The sequence below is a fragment of the Pholis gunnellus genome (genome assembly GCF_910591455.1).
Source record: "Pholis gunnellus genome assembly, chromosome: 20".
In the NCBI taxonomy this organism is placed as follows: Eukaryota; Metazoa; Chordata; class Actinopteri; order Perciformes; family Pholidae; genus Pholis; species Pholis gunnellus.
The window spans coordinates 10,918,581-10,937,657 of record NC_136547.1 but is presented as its reverse complement, the minus strand read 5'-3'; the positions used below and the strand labels follow the sequence as shown (position 1 = coordinate 10,937,657).

The window sequence follows — 19,077 nt, the reverse complement described above, 5'->3', positions numbered from 1 at the left end:
CGTGAAAGAATGTAAACATGAGAGTGGAAGTGGAAGCTTGTGTGGCTTTAAACACAAACTACGGTGTTGTGAGCACAGCTTTCCACTTAAGATGCTAATTTGGCCCTAGCTCTGGGAAGCGGAAATAGAGCTAACTGTAATTACCTGGCCTGATCTGTATGGCAAACACATAAACAGAAGACGGCAGACATTTAACCCCTTACTTAACTTATCTCATTCTGACATGCCGTTCCACGTAGAGCATTGGCTCACTGTGGTAAGCTTCAGATTTGAGTGCGATGCTTTTAGAATTTGTATCCTCTCCTCCCTTTTAGCGTTGCCAAGTGTGTCACAGTTTTTCCACAGAAATAAAAGTTAGAAAATCTGGCACGAACCTACAAGAGTTCATTAAAAACCATCGTGCGTCTAATCCTCAGAGCCACTGCATTGCTGCTCAACTTTGAATCATAAAGCCGCTGTCAATCAACCGGTCAGCGCTCAGTCCATATGCTGTCTGTGGACAGACCATCATCCTTTGTCTCCCCTAGCCTTAACGACATTATACCGAAATCCCCTAGTCATCCATTCCCATTCATTGCTACTACATCCCTCTCTCCCTCCCTCCTCTGATGCATTCCTCCTCTAATCCCTTCATCCAAATCCCCAGATGACCTTTCAGAAATGGGCCCGCTTGTTAATTAGTGTGTTAAAAGGAGATGATTTTATAGTATCCACAGTCAAAGCTGACATTGGCAGTTCAAGACCCACAATCTACAAGTTTATAATCAAAAGACCATGTCAGAAACATTCGGGCAGAACAGTAACCATAACTGTTACCATCTTATTAATAAGATATGACATTGACAAGTGAAATGTAATCAAGCAGATCTGTCATTCAAACTGCAAATGAAAACAGACACGATACTGTGTCTGCTGACCCAGAGCAGAGAGGAGGCAAGATGACTATCTCTTCCTCCACTGACATTTCCAACAACTAAGCCACACCGTCCAATTGATTTCACCCACTCGCGCATACACGACTTAGTCACGGTTATCACCAGCAGACATCACCCACTCCTCTGAATGACAGAGGTTACGAAAGTCAACTTTGCGTGACCATCAGATCTATCAGCCGGTGGGAGCTTGTGGAGTAGAAAACTCCGTCTTGAGTCGCCACAGCAGGTTTAAAAGTCCTTTCAATGTAAATGTACGAGTCCTACTCAAAAATATTTGAACCAAAGACGTCACGTTCTAAATGATCTTAAAAGCATAAATGTAGTATTTACCATATTAGAGCAGCGGCGATATCCTTCCAGCAGTGACTTGAAACAGGATCATTTCCTCCACTGTTATTTCAGCCCTTGTAGCGCTTGCTCTGTACAACTGCCCCGTCCTGCTCCCTTCCCTTTCTGCTGTAACTAACAGCGGATGCCCCCCCCGATCTAATACACACACCGCCCCACATCCCGAACTATCCAACAGCACAATACAAACACACACAATCCACACATGGCGGGCAGCGGGGAGAGGTCATTGTCTGCGTTATGCGTCGGAGCACGACTGTGCAAGTTTCTGAGAGACAGAGAGTTGGGAAATGAGGGACGTCTGCGCGAATCACAACGTTCAAATATTTCTTACTTGCAGGCTATTGCCAGCAGTCTATGAGAAGAAAATCGGAGGCCCTCGACCTATAGAACACACACACACACACACACTCTGACACAACGAATGCATGAACACATGCTCACACATCTGCTGCATACCAATGATAAACATATTACAATAATGAAAGCAATTTGTGTTGCTGGAATTCACTTTTGCATTGCTGTGTTGGAGTTTTGAGCCACGCATTCAAGTCAAAGCCTTACATAAAACAGGTTCAGACTTAGACCTAGACCGATCATTTACTTGTCTTGCATGCAATGATTTGAATCCACCAATGAGAGTGCACGGTCTCTCTTACCAAATAAACACATGCAAACTATTTGCCAACGGGGCTGCACAACCATGATCTGTCAAGACTTGTTCTTTAAAATCCCTTCATCAAGCGCAAAACACATTTAACCTCTGAACAGTTAAGATTACCCCAGAATAACTTCACACGCACACATTAGGATCCCTGTATAATGAAACACAAAGAGCACCCATCCATAGATACACAGTGGACAAAGCCATGCTCATATTTCGGATGGCCCATTTACATGACACGTCCTCACATGAACCCTGGTCTGTCTCCAGAGAGCGTCTCTCCTGAAAGAAATCACCTTCCAGGTCTAATTTGAGCCTCTCTGGGAGTATATCCGAGAATGTGTGGATGTGTGTGTGCTCCGAGTCTGTGGTCACCAAAAACAAAGAGGGCTTTCTTCTCTCTTGAGAAACCGGAGTCCTGCATCCTCTACATCATGTCGCACACACAGAAACGCACCTACAATCTAATGTGATCAAAGGGGCTTAATTCGAGTGCTGCCGAAGCTAAACTGCATTTTTGCACCTTTATTTGATAACAATGTATTGGGAGTCTTGGCTGGTTTTAAATCACAGTATTTTGTCAAGTGTCAAGTATCCTTTTTCGTCCCATAAAACCAGCCCTGATAATGGCTTTGCTATTCATGCCTAATTAACTAGTCACCGAAGACCACATACGCTCCTCCACTGAGCGTAAGATTTATTATAGCCGCTCTCCCAGGGGAGAGTTTCTGTGTTTAGAGGAAGAGTCGGATAATCAGCAGTAAACTGAAGTTTTAATTTAGCTTGATAGAACTGCATCCAATGTGTCTGCATTTCCTGAAAAAAAAGTGATCAGCTACAGTTTATTTTATACTTGAAAGTGAAACAACAAATATTGTATGTGCTTATCTGTCATGCTTATTTTTTTTAAGAACTATCCATTGTTTTTTCCTCTCGTTGACTCGTAGCAACATGACCTGTCTCTGACCTCTGACAGACGCAATGACAAACAATGCTCACACACAATTCTGAGCTCTCAACTCTGGATGACTCTGGATAAGATATGAAACTCTCACTCAACTGTCAATAAACAACAGAATGCAGTGCTGCTTATCGTGTCATATTACCACCAAGCTTTCTCTGCACTGAGCTGACTTGTTTTTTTTAGCTTCAACGTTAACACCATCTGCAAAGTGTGAAGCAGTAAATTATAACAAAGGGTGAATACCTGTATACGTAAAACATGAGCCATCGTTGAGGAAGATTATGGTGTGAACCCGAGGAGAAGGTGCTATGATTAACTGCAGCACATGCTCCACTTCTGTCACATCATCTAATTTATTACTGATTCCATTAGCTGCTGATGCCTGAAATATATACTTTCCCACTGTATACTTACTCGTATTCCAGGTGTTCCCGGTCGTCTATGTCATCTTGTTTAGTTAAAGAAAAACCTCTCGTCTCGTTCTATCTGTTCAAAATGAGTTTTAAACATTTAGAAAAGCAAGTCGGACTTTGAGCCAAGTTGCTGCCATGCTTTTCTCTGCCCCACAACCGCACTCCACCCCTTTTGTCTCCACTGAGAAGGGCCAACTGGAAATAAAGCACAGGAGATCAAAATAAGGTTTGAGCCAGATGCTCAGTGGTGAACTCATCCCGATGTGCCTCTGTGTCGGATTTGCCTTTTGAAGTTAGGCTCATACCTTTGGCCCAAGGTGGAGTCCAGATGTCAGATTGCATGCAACCATAGCAAAGGTTCAGATAGAGAAAACAAGGAGAAACACCCCTCGTGCTTGCCCACCCCCTCATTTGGCGCTGGGGGTCATAAAACTTGGAATATCTTTGTCAATATATGAAAGATATGAACAGGTAATCCATCGAAATGAAAAAAAATTCTGAAGACAGAACATCAGCAACACAAATGCATAGATCTAAAGCATTAGCTCAACAGCATGTGCGTTCCATCATCCTTACTGGGAACAACACATTTTGTCCATTAGCTTACCAGCAAAGTAAATTAGTTCCTCAATCTAGTCCAATGACTGGCACCGTCTTGCCGAACCAACAAAGGATGGAAAGGATGCCAACACGCCTGTAGCTTGGCGCCTCATTCAAGCACCAAACAAACATAAAAGACCAACCAAACAGGTATCTACTGGGAAGGATGTGACATTTAAGGGTGGAGAGCTTGCAGGCTATTCAGTAACTGACAATAAAACGGATCCAATGTTATTAGTTGTACATGCTGTGCATCATTTCTGGCCGATGTATTACAAAATAAAAATGTGTTTTCTCTGCCACTATACTATGCTGGTGTAATGCTGCACAGCTGTGCATTAGTGACAACAACCAAGGTGATAAAAGAAGTCAAGGAATGTTCCTCAGGCTGCAACTACTGTATTAACGATGGACCTTAATTGCACCCAAAGGAATGTAAGGGTGTAAGGTTAAAGAGGTCCCAGGCATTTCACCTACGTTCTCTGCAAATCTGTCAAAAAAGAAACCTAAACATTTTAGGATCCTCCATACCATCACCAGCCTCTTAAAACAATATATCTAAAGACAACTCTGACTTCTGTTGTTCAGAAACGCTGCAGAACAGTACATTGAAAAGAGCTCAGACCTGATTAGCTGGTCTGATTAACACACTGGCGTTGCGTTTGTGTGTAAAATTCTGTCTGGCTCGACTCATTATCAGCAGTGATCAGAGGCAGGTCCATCAGGGCCTTCTGTCACAGCGGCTTAACTCCCCCCCCCCCCCCCCCCTTACCTCCTCACGACACTCAGGATTAGACACAGCCTTGGCGCCGCTCCACGGACCACTTGTCCTCTCGGTTGGGGTGCTGCACCCCCAAAACCCAACCCCCCCGCCACATAACCCCTATTAACTGGCAGGTCAACGCATGCCCGTCATTAACCTCGTGGTTCTTGTTTGTGTTACTCGCAGTAGCGCTCAACGTGTCACTTCATGCAGAGGTGGCAGATGCTATTAAAAACAGTCCAGCTCCTGCTCCTGATGGTCAGTGGAGGAGGCCTGATGATGATTAAAAGCAGATGTTTTCCTGCAGACCTGCTGCACACAGTGTCTGGTTGTGTGATTTCGGACACAAGGTGCACTAAAGGCTATGACAAAGAGCTCTTTTGTGAAAATATCCCATGGGTATGAATGTTCCAGTGTGCAATAATCTGCATGTGTGCTTACCAGATCATCTCTGTCAACTCTTGTGATACTGCATGAATACTGTGCCAAGAGTGGAAGACAATGAATGATTATTTCCCTTTGTGTAGTTTAGTTAAAAACACTCCTCCCAAAACTCCCTCCTTCTTCTTTGATCAGATCTCTTGCAGGGAGGTAATGCATGCTCGGAGCCAGTGTTATCTAGTTGACCTTGGTTTCTGAGGAGCAAGAGTGTAGCAGGGCCAGGAGCCCTCAGAGAGAAGTACGTGGGAGTCTAGCCAAATGTTACAATGCCTCAGAAAGACTCTGAGGGAGATTTTACAGTACATTAACTGTGTACAATGACAAATGAGCAGTATTTATGTGGCGTTTTTTAACATGAGTTGGTGGGAAGGTGCAGATCTTGTGCACCCTGTCATCTTACTGGGGTTGTTACTAAATGCAGCATGCTTTGATTTTGATGGACAAAGAAATCATAAGTTAACATGATACAGTACTGCCATACTACGTTGCCAACAATAACCAACATGTGTGAATGAAGAGGAAAACAATACCTCTAAAATGCCTACTTCCAAAAATGCTATATTTCTAAAGATATCTATTTTGTAATTGAATAAAACATGATGTGTTTTCAATTTCGAGGGTTGTGCAGCATCTTGGCTTTTTAGTACCCACAAACAGCAGCATCTTCAACATGTGTGCCATCATTTCAATAACAAACAACCGAAAACTGGTAAAAGAAAGTTAATAAACAGATAAAGACCAAATTACAAGTACAAGAAAACGCCTCTGGCTAAGTACAGAACACAAAGTGATACTGCTGGGCAATTTATCTCACAAGAGACTGTATTGTGATCAATTTAAAAATGGTCTCACCCTAAGCCAGAAATAAAATTATCTTTAGTTGTAAATTCATTTTTGAAAATCAAAAACAAATGTACTGTCACCAGAAGTAAAGTGTTCTGATTCTCGTAATGTTCAGTTCTGATTGGTGCATAGAAATACCTGACATCGCCTTTCTTCAACACAGCTCACCTACACACTGAATCAAATACTGTAACTACACCGTGAGCAAAGATTGCACTGGAAAACAGTCAATCTATTGTGACTCACACTACTACTGTATATGTGCTCTCATCAGCCAATGGATTACCACAGTTTGGGGATGACAGACCTGTCTGTCCGTCTGTCCGTCTGTCTGTCTGTCCGATGCCCACAGCTGCAGACAGCTGTACATGACCACTCCACTCTGTATAGAAACCAGGGGCCTCGCAAGTCACAGCTCATCACACACATACACTGACACACAGGCGGAAGAAGGGAATTTGTGTGTGTGTGTGTCTGTGATCGGTCAAGCAGTTCAGTTTGTGTTCGTCAAAGCCCCTGAGCACAGAGAGGGAGAGAGAGAGAGGGGCGACAGGATGGGTGGCGGTCAGGCCAGTGGGATATTATCTCATCTCCCTTGGGTGGGATCCAGGTCTTTGCAGGCCTGATGAGTAGAGGAGGAAATTAAACCACTCGCTTTTGTAGTGGGTTTAAGGATCACGGAAGGATGCGAGGGAAGAATTGAGGGGGTACCTTATATAAAGGCTGAGTCAGTCAGTGTGTATCTAGTCACGCCGGGTGGAGCGGGGTCATCCACGTTTCAGACTGAAGCGATATCATCTTCCCAACCTCCGCTTGACCTTGATAAATCCCCGCCTTTGTAACTCAAACCTCCGGAGACAATTCTTTCTCACCCCTGAAGCGTGCATTGTTGCCACTGATGTTGTCTTTCCTGTATGGTCGGCACTTTTAGGTCTGCGTGAGAACCTTCGTCCTGAGCTATCTCTCAGCCACTTGACTTGTTTTCTTTCTGTTTTTCTCAAAGCAGAATAATTAATCACACCTCCCCGGGACACTAAATGAGAAAACGCTTCAATAAACGTGTTGTTTTTGTTTTGTTTGATTACGTTCTCTGTTTACATTAGCAGTGAATGATTGATTGCATTTATATTGACATCCTGAATTAGATTATGCCAAATACGGTCTTTGATCATCTTTTTTTTCATTCATCACTGCCAAGTTCATTTGCCAGACATTCATGTTCAAACCAGTCTGCTTTCTGACAGCATCTTGTATTTTCTTCCATGACATAATACATTCAAGAGCCATCATCACTCAAATCTCACTCCCAACATCTGAATGACATATGAGGAGTTTCATCCCAAAATCTATTTAAAAGTGTCATGTCTGTGATTCAGCAGCTAATGGAGGAACTTAAAACGTTTTAAAATAACCCACTTTCTTTTTTTTTTTTACAGTAGCTTAACCAATATGAAAGCACTGTCAGATGAGTTAACCCTTTGCTAATAAGGACAGTATGTTCCAAACTAAATTAACTATGACCCAGGAATAACCCCAAACATAATTTTCCATACAAAGCTCATACATAAGCAAAAGAAAATAGTCCTCCTGTTGCTGCTTCTTATTGCATGTGCTGAACAAATCCACCGACCCCGGACACATCAAAGGTAATATATCGGAATCCAATTATCAGAAGAAAAAAGCAAAGCTCCAAACTCCATTGCAATCTGTCAATAAAATAACACATTCAATCCATGCCAAGAATAAGACTGTGAAAATTCAATAAGTGCCATTAAGATATATTGAAGTGAAACCATGGCAGTCTCCACTACCGGTTCCATTTAGATGATAAAAGCAAGTATGGATCTTTTTAAAAAACTCAATTGACACTAACACACATTTAAAGAAATATGCAATTGCTAAATCTCAGACATTTGGTTAAAAAAAAAATCATTACAAAACATGTATTCGTAATAGTGACTAACCGCGTAAAAACAAATCCTACTTATATTGTCTCCATAATTAATATATTGCACGATATAGCACGTTGTTAACCCTTAACAGTCGATCATTTGCTTTGCAATTATTGCTTGACGTTGGTGCCATCTCGTTAAGAGCATGGGGAGCCGCAGCAGAGGAAGGTAAATGTACTTTACGGGTGAAATACTGCCGACCACCTCGCGGCGTCCATCTAACTAAACACCGGTGAAGTGGAGGGATCCGTTGCGGTTAAAGACTTTTTCGTCCGTTTTTTTTTCTTTCCCAGTAAAACTCGTGCGCCAAGTTTTGCATTTGCTTCTTGGAAGTTGTGCAGCACCTGACACGCGCTGTTTGTGCACTCTGCTGCAGCACCGAACGCTCCCAGGCGTACCACACTTTGCCTTAAAAGCGCAATAATCCGTGCATTAGCGTCGTAGTACTACTCACAATGGCTCACAATGGCACGCAATGGCACGCGATGTCTGGACCGCCTAAAAGAACGGCAAAGTTTTCCGATCGTCGGCTCGCCTACCTTTATCGCCTCTGCCCGGGCTGAAGGAGTCGGTAGTAGACAAGTTTATTCCGTCTGTATGGAAACTTTATTTCTATTCCTCTGCGGAGCCATGCCTCAAGACATTCTTCAGATCCGTCGCCTGTTCTGCAGAGCAGCGTCCCCGCACTCACACATAAGGCTGCACAGCTCTCTCGCAGCCAGCCAGCTCGCTCCAGCAGGCACCTACACGTAAACTGAGCCCCTCCAGCGGTGACATCATGAGTCACTATGGCAACTCTGACTCCACCCCAGCTCGGAGCTGAATTTACCTGTCAGACTACCTCAGTCTCACAACAAACTCCTTTCCTCCATTTCCCTGCGCGCTCACGATAACAACTGCATATGCACACAGATTTTCCATAAATACGTGATGACTTGATGGTAAAATAATGCATTTACATAGTAGTAACCCCAAATCTCTCTCTCTCTCTCTATCTCTCATACATAAACACACACACACACACACACACACACACACACACACACACACACACACACACACACACACACACACACACACACACACACACAAAAGCAACACAGTTGAGTTGATAGGTTTGGAATAACATAACACAGCACCCCTGCTGACTGACATTACCGATGCAAATTCAAAGAGTTCACGATCATTTCCTCTTGAAAAGGGTTCACTTTGCATGTGTGCAGGTCTGCGTGGGCTGGTCTGAGAGAGCAGCACACCAAAATTCCTCTTGCACAATGCCTCGTACCACTGCCTGGAGCTCCCCTGTTGCTCGGTGCCAATCTCATCATTACCTCAATTGTTTTGGCTACAAAGCCAGCTCGCCCCTCCCTTTTGTCTCCTCTGACCCAGAGCAAACAAACAGACAATGGCCAGGTGAGCCAAATGTCCTAGTCGTGACTCCCTCTGTGTCGCCCTCCCCCCATCAACTTTACTTGACTTGAAAAAGCATGACAAGACCGTATTATCAGTAAATGCACCAAAACAACATTAGGACACCATAGTGTCGTCTAGAATAAACAAAAAAACAGTCTGAAGCTATAGGCAAGTCCAACTATGGCAAAATAGGCTTTAGAATGTATGGACAATTCAAACTCTTCACGTAATGTCCACTCCTTCACAAAAACACCACATTACTGTTTTGCAGCAGCTGTGGGAGGGAAACGTGACAGGCAGATTTATAGGATAGACTTCACATTTAACCTGCGGCAAAAACGGAGAGGAGGAAATAGTTTTGCTGCAATGTTACCTCAGTCTGCAGAGGAAAATAACAATGCCTCAATGTGACCATATAAGAGCACTTAGATGTTCACATGCGAGTATGTCAGTACATAAACAGCACTATTTATCTTTTAATTTGTACCGTCATCCATCTTCTATCTTTGATGGCGTGCCAAATAATTAGTTCACCAATTCTGAGAAAATTTGTGTGATGCTTTCTGCCCAGAGTTTGATGAGAAAATGAATGTCATATGTGAATAGTAAATACAGGACTGTCTCAGAAAATTAGAATATTGTGATAATCCCCATACGTGTGATTTAGTTTACTGAACCAAGCTGAGTGTTTTTCAAGGCTCAGGAAACCCTTGCAGGTGTTTCGTTTAATTAGACGATTCAAGTGATTAGTTGAATACCCTACTAGTATACTTTTTCATGATATTCTAATATTTAGAGATAGGATATTTGAGTTTTCTTAAGCTGTAAGCCATAATCAGCAATATTAAAAGAATAAAAGGCTTGCAATATTTCAGTTGATTTGTAATGAATCCAGAATGCATGACATTTTTGTTTTTTTAATTGCATTACACAAAATAAAGAACTTTATCACAATATTCTAATTTTCTGAGACAGTCCTGTATGTAGCTGGAGCCAGCAGCATATAGGCTTTGTACATTAGGGTAACACAATACATACCAGCTCCTCAAAAGCTCACGAATCAATTAACATGTTGTACATTGTTAGTCTAATCTGGGTACAAACTGCATTGTATAAACAACGATGTGCCATTGTACGGGGGGATACATGGCTGATTCCAGTCTTTGTTTGAAGCTAAGCTAACCAGCTGCTGGCACCAGCTACATATGTAGCGTACAAACTTGAGAGTGCTATTTAATCTTCTAAATCTCTGCAAAACAGTACAGAAGTATTTCCCAAAATGTCTATTCATTTAGAGATATATGTGTATCATATAAACTGTAATCCCTTATATGGAAGAAACAAGACAACAGCATTATAATTCAGATCATCCTCACAATTTAAGCCAAGACAAACAACAACATCGCAGACCCGAGCCGCTCTCAACCCACTGACCTGCTCTCGCAGCCTTTCCTGGTGGCCCATGATCGCTGAGGCGTGATGGGGGTATTTATGCTTCAGATGCTCCAGGAAGGCCTCCCTCTTCTTGTCCATGTCTGGCGGCTGCATAGCCAGGATCTCTCGAGAGCCGCGGGCTCCCCCTAATGTGTGCCTACGAGGGACAGTGCGGCTGCCTTTGGCGTCCCCTTTGGAAGGGGCCGTCCCATTTGGGGAGGCCTGTCTGCGGCTCACGTGCTGGGCGTCCTCTGGGGAGGTTACCTTCAGGTTGCTTTTGGTTTGTTCTGAGGGGACAGAGGGGACAGAGAGGCAAGGGGTCAAAACAAATGTGCTGTGCTGATGTTTTGACAGCAAGTACGTGCGTGTACGTTGTTAGTCCATAGGTCACGAAGAGGGCATGTCAGGGCAAATTCAACCATCTGAGGCCTAAAACGTTGTCAAAATGTAAATAATTCAGACTGTGAGCTCTTCTCTTTTACTATATCACACTCCATTCGAGAAAGAAACATATGCCGCTGACCCAGTTGATTATATATTCATTCATATGTTTTAATCTGCAATAAAGTCGCAATTTAATCTGACAGACAGAATATTGGTGATGAAAATACTGAATTGAAGCAGATGTTCAGGCTTCCTCCCATAATAAAGAAGCCAACGATATCCGTTAATGTAAGAAAATAAATGGAGAAACTCTGAAACGATATCCAGAGCAACTGTTTATGCATCCAGAGCCTTGCAACATTTAGAAAATGAGCAAAAACTGCTTGATGCAATAACTTTAATTGAAGGTTGACATTTGAATTAAAAAATATGATGTTACTTTGTCAGAGGACCTGAGCCACACGTAAACTGCAGTTGGCAAGTTGTTCCCTTTTATCGCACACACACACAAACACTTTCTTTAATAAAAGAGGTGTTGTAGATGGATATTGGATTTTAGGGCAGAATAAAAACAACCTCTTTAGGCACAAAAACATCTTTGCACTCTATTATTTTGTCCTAAATCAATCAGTGCCCGGGGAATAAATAAATAATCCATCAATCTGGGGTCTTCCCTGTGAGATTCTGCAAGAGGAGAAGAGAGGAGAGGAAAAGAGAAGAGAAGAAAAGAGAAAAGAGAGAGATAATATGAATGGAAGCAAAGAAAGAGAGATCTCCTGCCTTGTGTTAGACAGACATGTAGAGCTGTGATGTGTATCTTTCAGAGAGTAATTACGGAAAATAAAGGACCTCTTATTGAGTTCAGCTCCTCAACAGTTGAAGATGGATATTTCAAGTGATTTTCCACTATTGTGGGTTGTTTAATATGGCTTTTCTTTTCTATTTTGAAAGCTTGAAAGCATGCTATGGGCCACAGATGTCTTGTTTACTTCTCAAAGACATGTTGGGAGTGAGCGGGAGGTAATGTGTCCTTTTTGTCTTTCAGCCTACAGTTTTCACCTGCAGATCTTATGTAGAAAAAAAAAATCTTTTTCACAGACAACACAAAATCAGGCGTCATTTTTGAGAAATACTCAAAGGGGAGGTGCGTCACAATTAAGCTCCGTCACCAACACCGTCAGCCCAAACCCCCACACCGCTCAGGTTCAGAGCCGCAGTAGTCTCATGTACTTCCAAGCCTATTTTTAAACTCCCAAACAGTTTCCCCACTGCTAACCAAATTACACTCAGCAGACAGAATAGACTGAAACCTCCAAAGGATCAGAATCAATTTGCGGGTGGGCATGTCAGAAAGCTCATTACCTTCCCCAAGTGAACAATCTTTGTCTTCATCTGCTATTTCCTCTTCCATTGCACTGTGGGATCAACACACACAGCGACGGTGAAGGAGTGAGACCAGGAGAATCAGCTAACTGCTTGCTTAGAGATTCCAGACGTAGCTGGAAAAAAAAAGGGGGCTTGAGATAGGCCCTGCCCCACGGCCCCAGGATAGACTGGTGGGGATTTAGAAAGTCAACTGCATTCCAGGACCCAGAGCGACTAGCCCTTTTGCCCTCAGGCTAAAAGCTCTTCTGCTACCATGGAGTGGGTCATAGGCTGAATGTAAATGTGTCTGAGAGAGCGACAGAGAGTATATGTAGAGCATTGCAAAAGGAGATACGGGCAACAAACGCATTATCTTGTCTTAAAACTAGACTCTGAGACTAACAGGTGTCAGTCAAACTGTCTGACACACACAGACATATACACACACACACACACACATATACACAGTCTGTTCTTTATCAGGTCATTGTTTGCAAGCTGTCTCTTGTTTAACTCTCGATCCCCACATAGGGGCCCACCAGACGCTAGCATGCATCCAAATGTGTCATAACCTACTTCTGAGCCACATCCAAACTGCTCTCAGCGCATGGCAGCCAGCTAATACGAGATGGAGTTATCTGATCAACATGACTGCCTTAGACGAGGGACTGTCCTGCAGGCAGTGTTGTTTCCAATTAGGAACCTCACAGGAGACACCAGTCTTTGTGCTTCTTGCTTGTCAACGGTTTATTAAAAGCAACACTGTCCTATTTGCCTGACAGTCAGCAAACATGCTCGCCGGCTTCATATATTGTGCAAACATGTCAGCACATAAACGTCTGGAACCGTTATATATATGTTTATGTAAAAGAGGACGGCGGGGGGCGGGGGGGGGGGGGGGGGGGGGGGGGGGGGGGGGGGGATGTGCTGCATCTCTGCATGAGATCAGTTCTTTGCAGCTGCTGATGTAAGTGACCTGATCTGATCTAAATGTGCAAGAAGAAGGTGCAAATTGGCATACCTTAACAGGAAAACGTGAGGGGATCAATGGCCTAGTTTGTGGGCCATGTAATTGAAAGTGGTGGGGTGAGCGCATGAACAAACACAATGCGGCAGCTGACCGATGATGTCTAACATATGGAGACAAGTCTGCTTCCACCCCGCTCACGTGCTCAGGCTCTCAGCCACAATGGGCAGACAGTTAACAGGCCAACAGACAGGGATCACGTCATTACACTGTGTTACTGAGCTAGCATCACGCTATGCTAACACTCTTCACGTAGTTATCTGTAATGCTCATTCAGTTGTTTGTGAGGAAATGTAATTTCCTTTGTGTTGCACAAGCTTCACCTCAAACTACCTCATCTATTCTGCATGTATTCGTAATTTCCTACGCTTCCCAGAATTATATGCAACAACGCCCAGAGAACAGGCTTGAACTTGTTCAGCAGTGGCTATGTGAGCAGATGGTTAGAGCAGCAGCTATAGCGTAGTAAAAATGGTATTGCATCCTTTTCTTATAGATTTCTTGCTCAAAGCAGCAAAATAGAATCCAGAAAGTTATTAAACCTACAACTTTGGCTGGATCTTTATGCTATACAACTTTACAACACATTGAAGGTTCTTTGAAAATACCTATATAGTATGTATTGACTAACATGCAACAACAAAATGAGCCCCAAGCCTCCACTAACAACGTTATATTGTTAAATTGTTGTGCCCAGTCATTTGGCAAACTTAAAATTAGCTTTTCAACAACTATCCGATAGTTTTTGCTTTTGCTTGAACATTTACATGAAACATTTGACAATATATAATCCAAAGTCTTTAGTTTTCATCATCGCCATAGCAGTTAGTGTCAGTGTTTCCCTGTCAAAATCCTTCTGTCCTGACAATGACACGCATATCATCACAACCAACCGAGAGGTCAGCCTTCAGCCGATCCTCAGGCATAATTAAAGCAGCTCTTCCAAACCAACAATTACACCCTGCGGTCTCAACAACCTGTCCCTCGATGCACTTTTACCGTCAGCATTTCAGGCCCAAAAATGACCTCCTTGCAGAATGTGACAAGGGATCTGCAAGGGAATTGTGTCTCGGTCCAACAGCTTAAGAATGTCGCTCTCTCTCTCTTTCACAGCTGCACAGTGCTGAGTAAATGATGGTCCCCTTAGTTGAAAGACAACATAAACACTTGCCCATGAGCACCCAGGTCTTAAGAGGAGCGGGGCCTCCTGCTGTTTGCAGTTACTTTCTGGTTGTCACTTATTTATGGAGGAATGTATCCCTGTGCGCTCTCCCACTCTCCCCTACTATTACTGTCCCATAACTATGCGGTTAGATACAAAGCCCTGTTGTGTGCAATAAAAGCTGGGCTCACATAGCGATACCCTGAAGCCATGAATAGTGGTACACATAAGAGCGCTGGTCCACTGCTGAGTATCTGACAGTATTTTTATTATGTAGACGTTATCGGGATATCACATGATCCGTTCATGTGGAACTGAGCCTTGTGTACAAAAAGGATCTTATTTAAATGTGATAAGAATGCATTGAGCTCCATACAATTCATTACACGGTAATAATGTCCAGTTTAGCGAGTCATTTGTACTGAGACTTTAAATCTTGTTTGAAAAACGCTGCCAGTGGGCTGAAATAATAATGAAACATTAAAAGATTTCTACCCATACTGGTCGGCCGGTCGGTCCATCACTTTGGTCCAGACTGAAATACCTTCACAAATATCCCCCGACCTTTTCCCTTTTGCGTCACCATGAGGTTGATTTTGTGGTTTTGAATGAAATGTATGAACTATGGGATGTATTGTAGTGGTGGGAATTTCAAAGCACGAGCTGATTTTAATCTTTTCGTTCAGTTCAGTTAAAATATGTATAGTCACTGGTTATGTAATTATGTAAGCTTTTTTCGAATTTAAATAACCGCATGTAAATAATAGCATTTAGCTCAAAGCACTCCTTTTTGGCTGTAGACTATTGTTGTATAATGTAAACGTCCTTAGCAAAGTGAAATAATCTAATTTCATTCATTTGTTATAAATTGAAGTTACATTTTAAGAGCCAAAACAAGAATGATGGCTTGTTAAACTGCAGACATATTTTCCCACTCCTCTGCCTCTTGTGCCTGGAGATCCTTTGTTTTCCCCATCGGTTGCCCTTCCTGTCAGACCGAGACCACCTGATTCCGTGCCCTTCGCTTATCTCGTCCCTCTCTTCCGCCCACAGTCAGCGCTGCACGCTGACCCTGCCAAGCTATACAGGAGAAGGAGTAATGTGTGGGAGTCTGTGGAGGTGACCCGCTCAAAGCCCAACGAAAAAAAGACGCTGATTTCTACACCAACCTGTCACTGATTGCTGATCTGACAGATAAAGCTCTTTCTGTGCAGGTAACTGACACCAGAGTTCCAAAATGCCCCCGCAATGCAGACTGGCCACATTTTTCACATCAAATACACACACACACACACACCCACACACACCCACACACACACACACACACACACACACACACAAACACAGTCATTCATGCACTAACACTCACATGCAGGAAATATCTCACTTCCGATCTGGGTATCTGTTTCACTGCATGTTCAAGTCATAAAAACTACAATTGTCAGCGATGTCAACACTTGAGAATGTTGCACACAATGGGAAAAACATACCACATGTGTGAAAGTGATTCTCTACAAAGGGAAAGGTGAACAAGGAACCTTTAGGCGGAAGGGATTTCATTTCTAGTTTTGCCTAAAGCTCGCTGCCAAGGAAAGTTGTCTACATATGAAATCCACCAATCAGAGAGGCCATTGTGAATGAGGTGACCTTTACCCCCAAGTCCTTCCCTCCTGGATCAGAGCTGCTTTGTTTTGATTTTGGGAGGTTGATTATATGACTTTCAGGTCACAATGTCACGATTCATGGAGGAGAGCAGGCTGCTATTTTGTCTTCTTCTTTATGCTGTATTAGCACAGACCTGGCCTTAATAAATTCAATCTGTTTTTTAAATAATTCAGAAATTCTTGCTCTCAAAATTTTTTTTGTTGAAAAAACGCCCACTCCTACACATTTCTTCGTGATTGAACCACATCTGTCTCCTCTCTCTGTGTTTCCTTGACCTGTTGATTTAAAAGTAAAGTCTACAATGCGCATGTGTAACTATGAGAGCATTCACCCTTATGTCATCCCGTGAACTATACAGCACAGTCAACAGATAGCATCGTTTCTCAACTGTTCCCTCACTGGCTGTCCTCCCCATTAAAACACACAACTGTCCACTCATATGAATAACAAAAAAACATAAAATAAAGCACCACATATGAATTATACATATGAAGCTGACAAATAAAATCTCATTAGTGGCTTAAAAAGTAAAAATTCTGAAGTTCTGTACCTCTTTTGTATGCTCAGCACATGACTGGATCGTCCTCCTCTACTCTTATTTTTGAATCTCTTCTTCGTCTTCACCTTTACTATCCTTCTGCCTGTCTGTCTTTCCCACCTTTTATCCCCCTCTTTCTCCGGCTGCCTTGCAACTGTAAATGAACCCCGCCCTGTTAGCTTAGACCACCGCAACATCTGTCTCAGCTCAGACTTGTGGACACCCACAGCTCTGTGGTACATACACTGATTGCGATGCACCTTTCAATTAGGACACATGTGCGTATGTGTGGATACATACAGGAAGAATGTGTGTATGTGTGTATGTGTGTAGTCAGATACACAGGCCTGTACAGACTTTCCGCTCTGGTGAAGCCTTATAAACAGACAGGGCCGCCAACCTGACAGGCAGTCCGCCAAAAGATATGAGTTACAGACATGTGGTCTGGTGTGCGAAGTGTGGGTGTCAGCAATGGGAATAGTAGCAGTGGGGTGAGCAGATGTGATATCAAAACAGCTATGGAACTGCAGAGAATGTGTCAACCCAACATTGCAAAATAAAGGTTAAATACATATGTATCACACAGGGGAATCCCAGCGTGAGGCTTTTTAGTGTAGCTGGGCTCAACGAAGCATGGCAAATTGATTTTGCTGTGCTTTGCCTCTGAGGGGGAATTACTTATCCTCAGACTTGTAGATCTTTAACTAAAGTGAAAAGCTAACACCCTTCCCACTGACTAGACTACAACTTCGATGACGTTTGACTCAGTCCTTGGACTGGGTGAAATCACGATTCATAAGTCTGCAAATCAATCATTGTGCTCTGTCTCCCTCATCCCTCCTTCCCCTGCGCTTTCCTCCAGCTATTGTAAACAAGCTAAACAACCTGAGGGGAGCTGAGAGCGGAGCCATCGGCAGGGCGGGCCTGTTAGTTCTGATCCTTGCTTCCAAGACAGTCAGAGGACAACTCAAACAAACTGCTTTGTTTATTGGCCAGCTCCACTCATCAGCACATACGCTGTGTCTTTCTGCTACCCCTCTCTGATGCACATCAGGCCCGGATCGATCCGAATCAACTCGCCGGCTTATTGCCTTCTCTGTTCTAAACAAGTTGCTGCTGTGTCGTTGAGATGCACTGCATTTTCATCTCACCAGGGGGTGCTGTTGAAAATGCACCAGGCACGATGTGGAATCATCAGGGAGGATTTGTGTGTATGAGTGTGCGCCGTGTATATGTGTGAGAAAGAGCATATGAGAGGAAAGGGTGTTTGGGTGCCTCCTCAACCTTGCACAAGGAAGTAAGCTCCAGCATATTTCCTTTGTCGTTTATTAACTCAGACACTAAGTGCTGCTAAATGAGCCAGTGTGTTTGTTAGTGTGTCGACGTGTGCAATCATGTGTGTGTGTGTGTGTGCACATGTGTTTGCCAGTAAACCCCAGCAGTGTGCACACTTCATTAACTCGTGGCCAGAGTAGGTGTAAGTCAACCGAGCCACCGGCTCATATGTCTACGGGTCTCCCTTGACAACCGTCTCTGGGCCAACAGCGAGGCCGGTGGCGTCCTGAGGGGGAAGCACCAGTTGCAGCTGAGAAGAGGACATCGTGCTACCTCTTCCCCCCCCCCCCCTTGACTAAGAACAACTTTTTCCTTGTAATCTGATTCACTCCGGGTCACGCGCTGCAACCTCCCGAGGACCAGAATCTCCTGAGGAGATCCGCCCTGAACTCTCTTCCCCGAATAAAAGATAAAGAGAGCACTGGGCTAGAAACTATTTCATCGCAGTTAATTTAATAACACCAAATCCCCAATGTGAGTGACTCATCTGTTTAACAGGCATACCAAGTGTGACTCCGGCTGGGTAACATTTACATTTTTTCATACTAGTGCCGAGTCTGTGTTCGAGTTTCAATACCAACATATTTCTTGCCAGGCGAGAGACTGGCACTGCAGTTGTTACATCGCACCGGATGGAAATATGAAAATGAAAAAATGTATATTAGAATTGCCAGTCAGCAACACACTATAAATTTGACACCACTACAAAATACAGCCTCCAGTTTGGCTATAAAGCTGAATAAACACCATAACATAAAAACTGAACTTTCTATCCTTCAGGCAGGGCTGTTTTCTGCATGCAGACTAATGGCTAGGTGAATAACAAAATAT

The 19,077-nt window shown here is 43.3% G+C and overlaps 1 protein-coding gene across 15 annotated transcripts in view; it reads right to left on the bottom strand.

The window, feature by feature from the left end:
* Positions 1-19,077, bottom strand: part of kiaa1217 (KIAA1217 ortholog) — a gene marked incomplete at its 5' end in the record, with an annotated part of 79,759 nt that overhangs the window by 31,475 nt on the left and 29,207 nt on the right. For 12 of the 15 annotated variants that reach the window (XM_079181533.1, XM_079181546.1, XM_079181541.1 and 9 more), the window contains one exon: positions 10,771-11,057. In XM_079181533.1, coding sequence (XP_079037659.1) covers positions 10,771-11,057 — 287 coding nt within the window. Of the gene's footprint in view, positions 1-1,265; positions 1,386-8,462; positions 8,650-10,770; positions 11,058-12,516; positions 12,603-19,077 lie in introns of those variants that run through there. The other 3 variants (XM_079181547.1, XM_079181535.1, XM_079181534.1) reach the window with 3 other exon arrangements.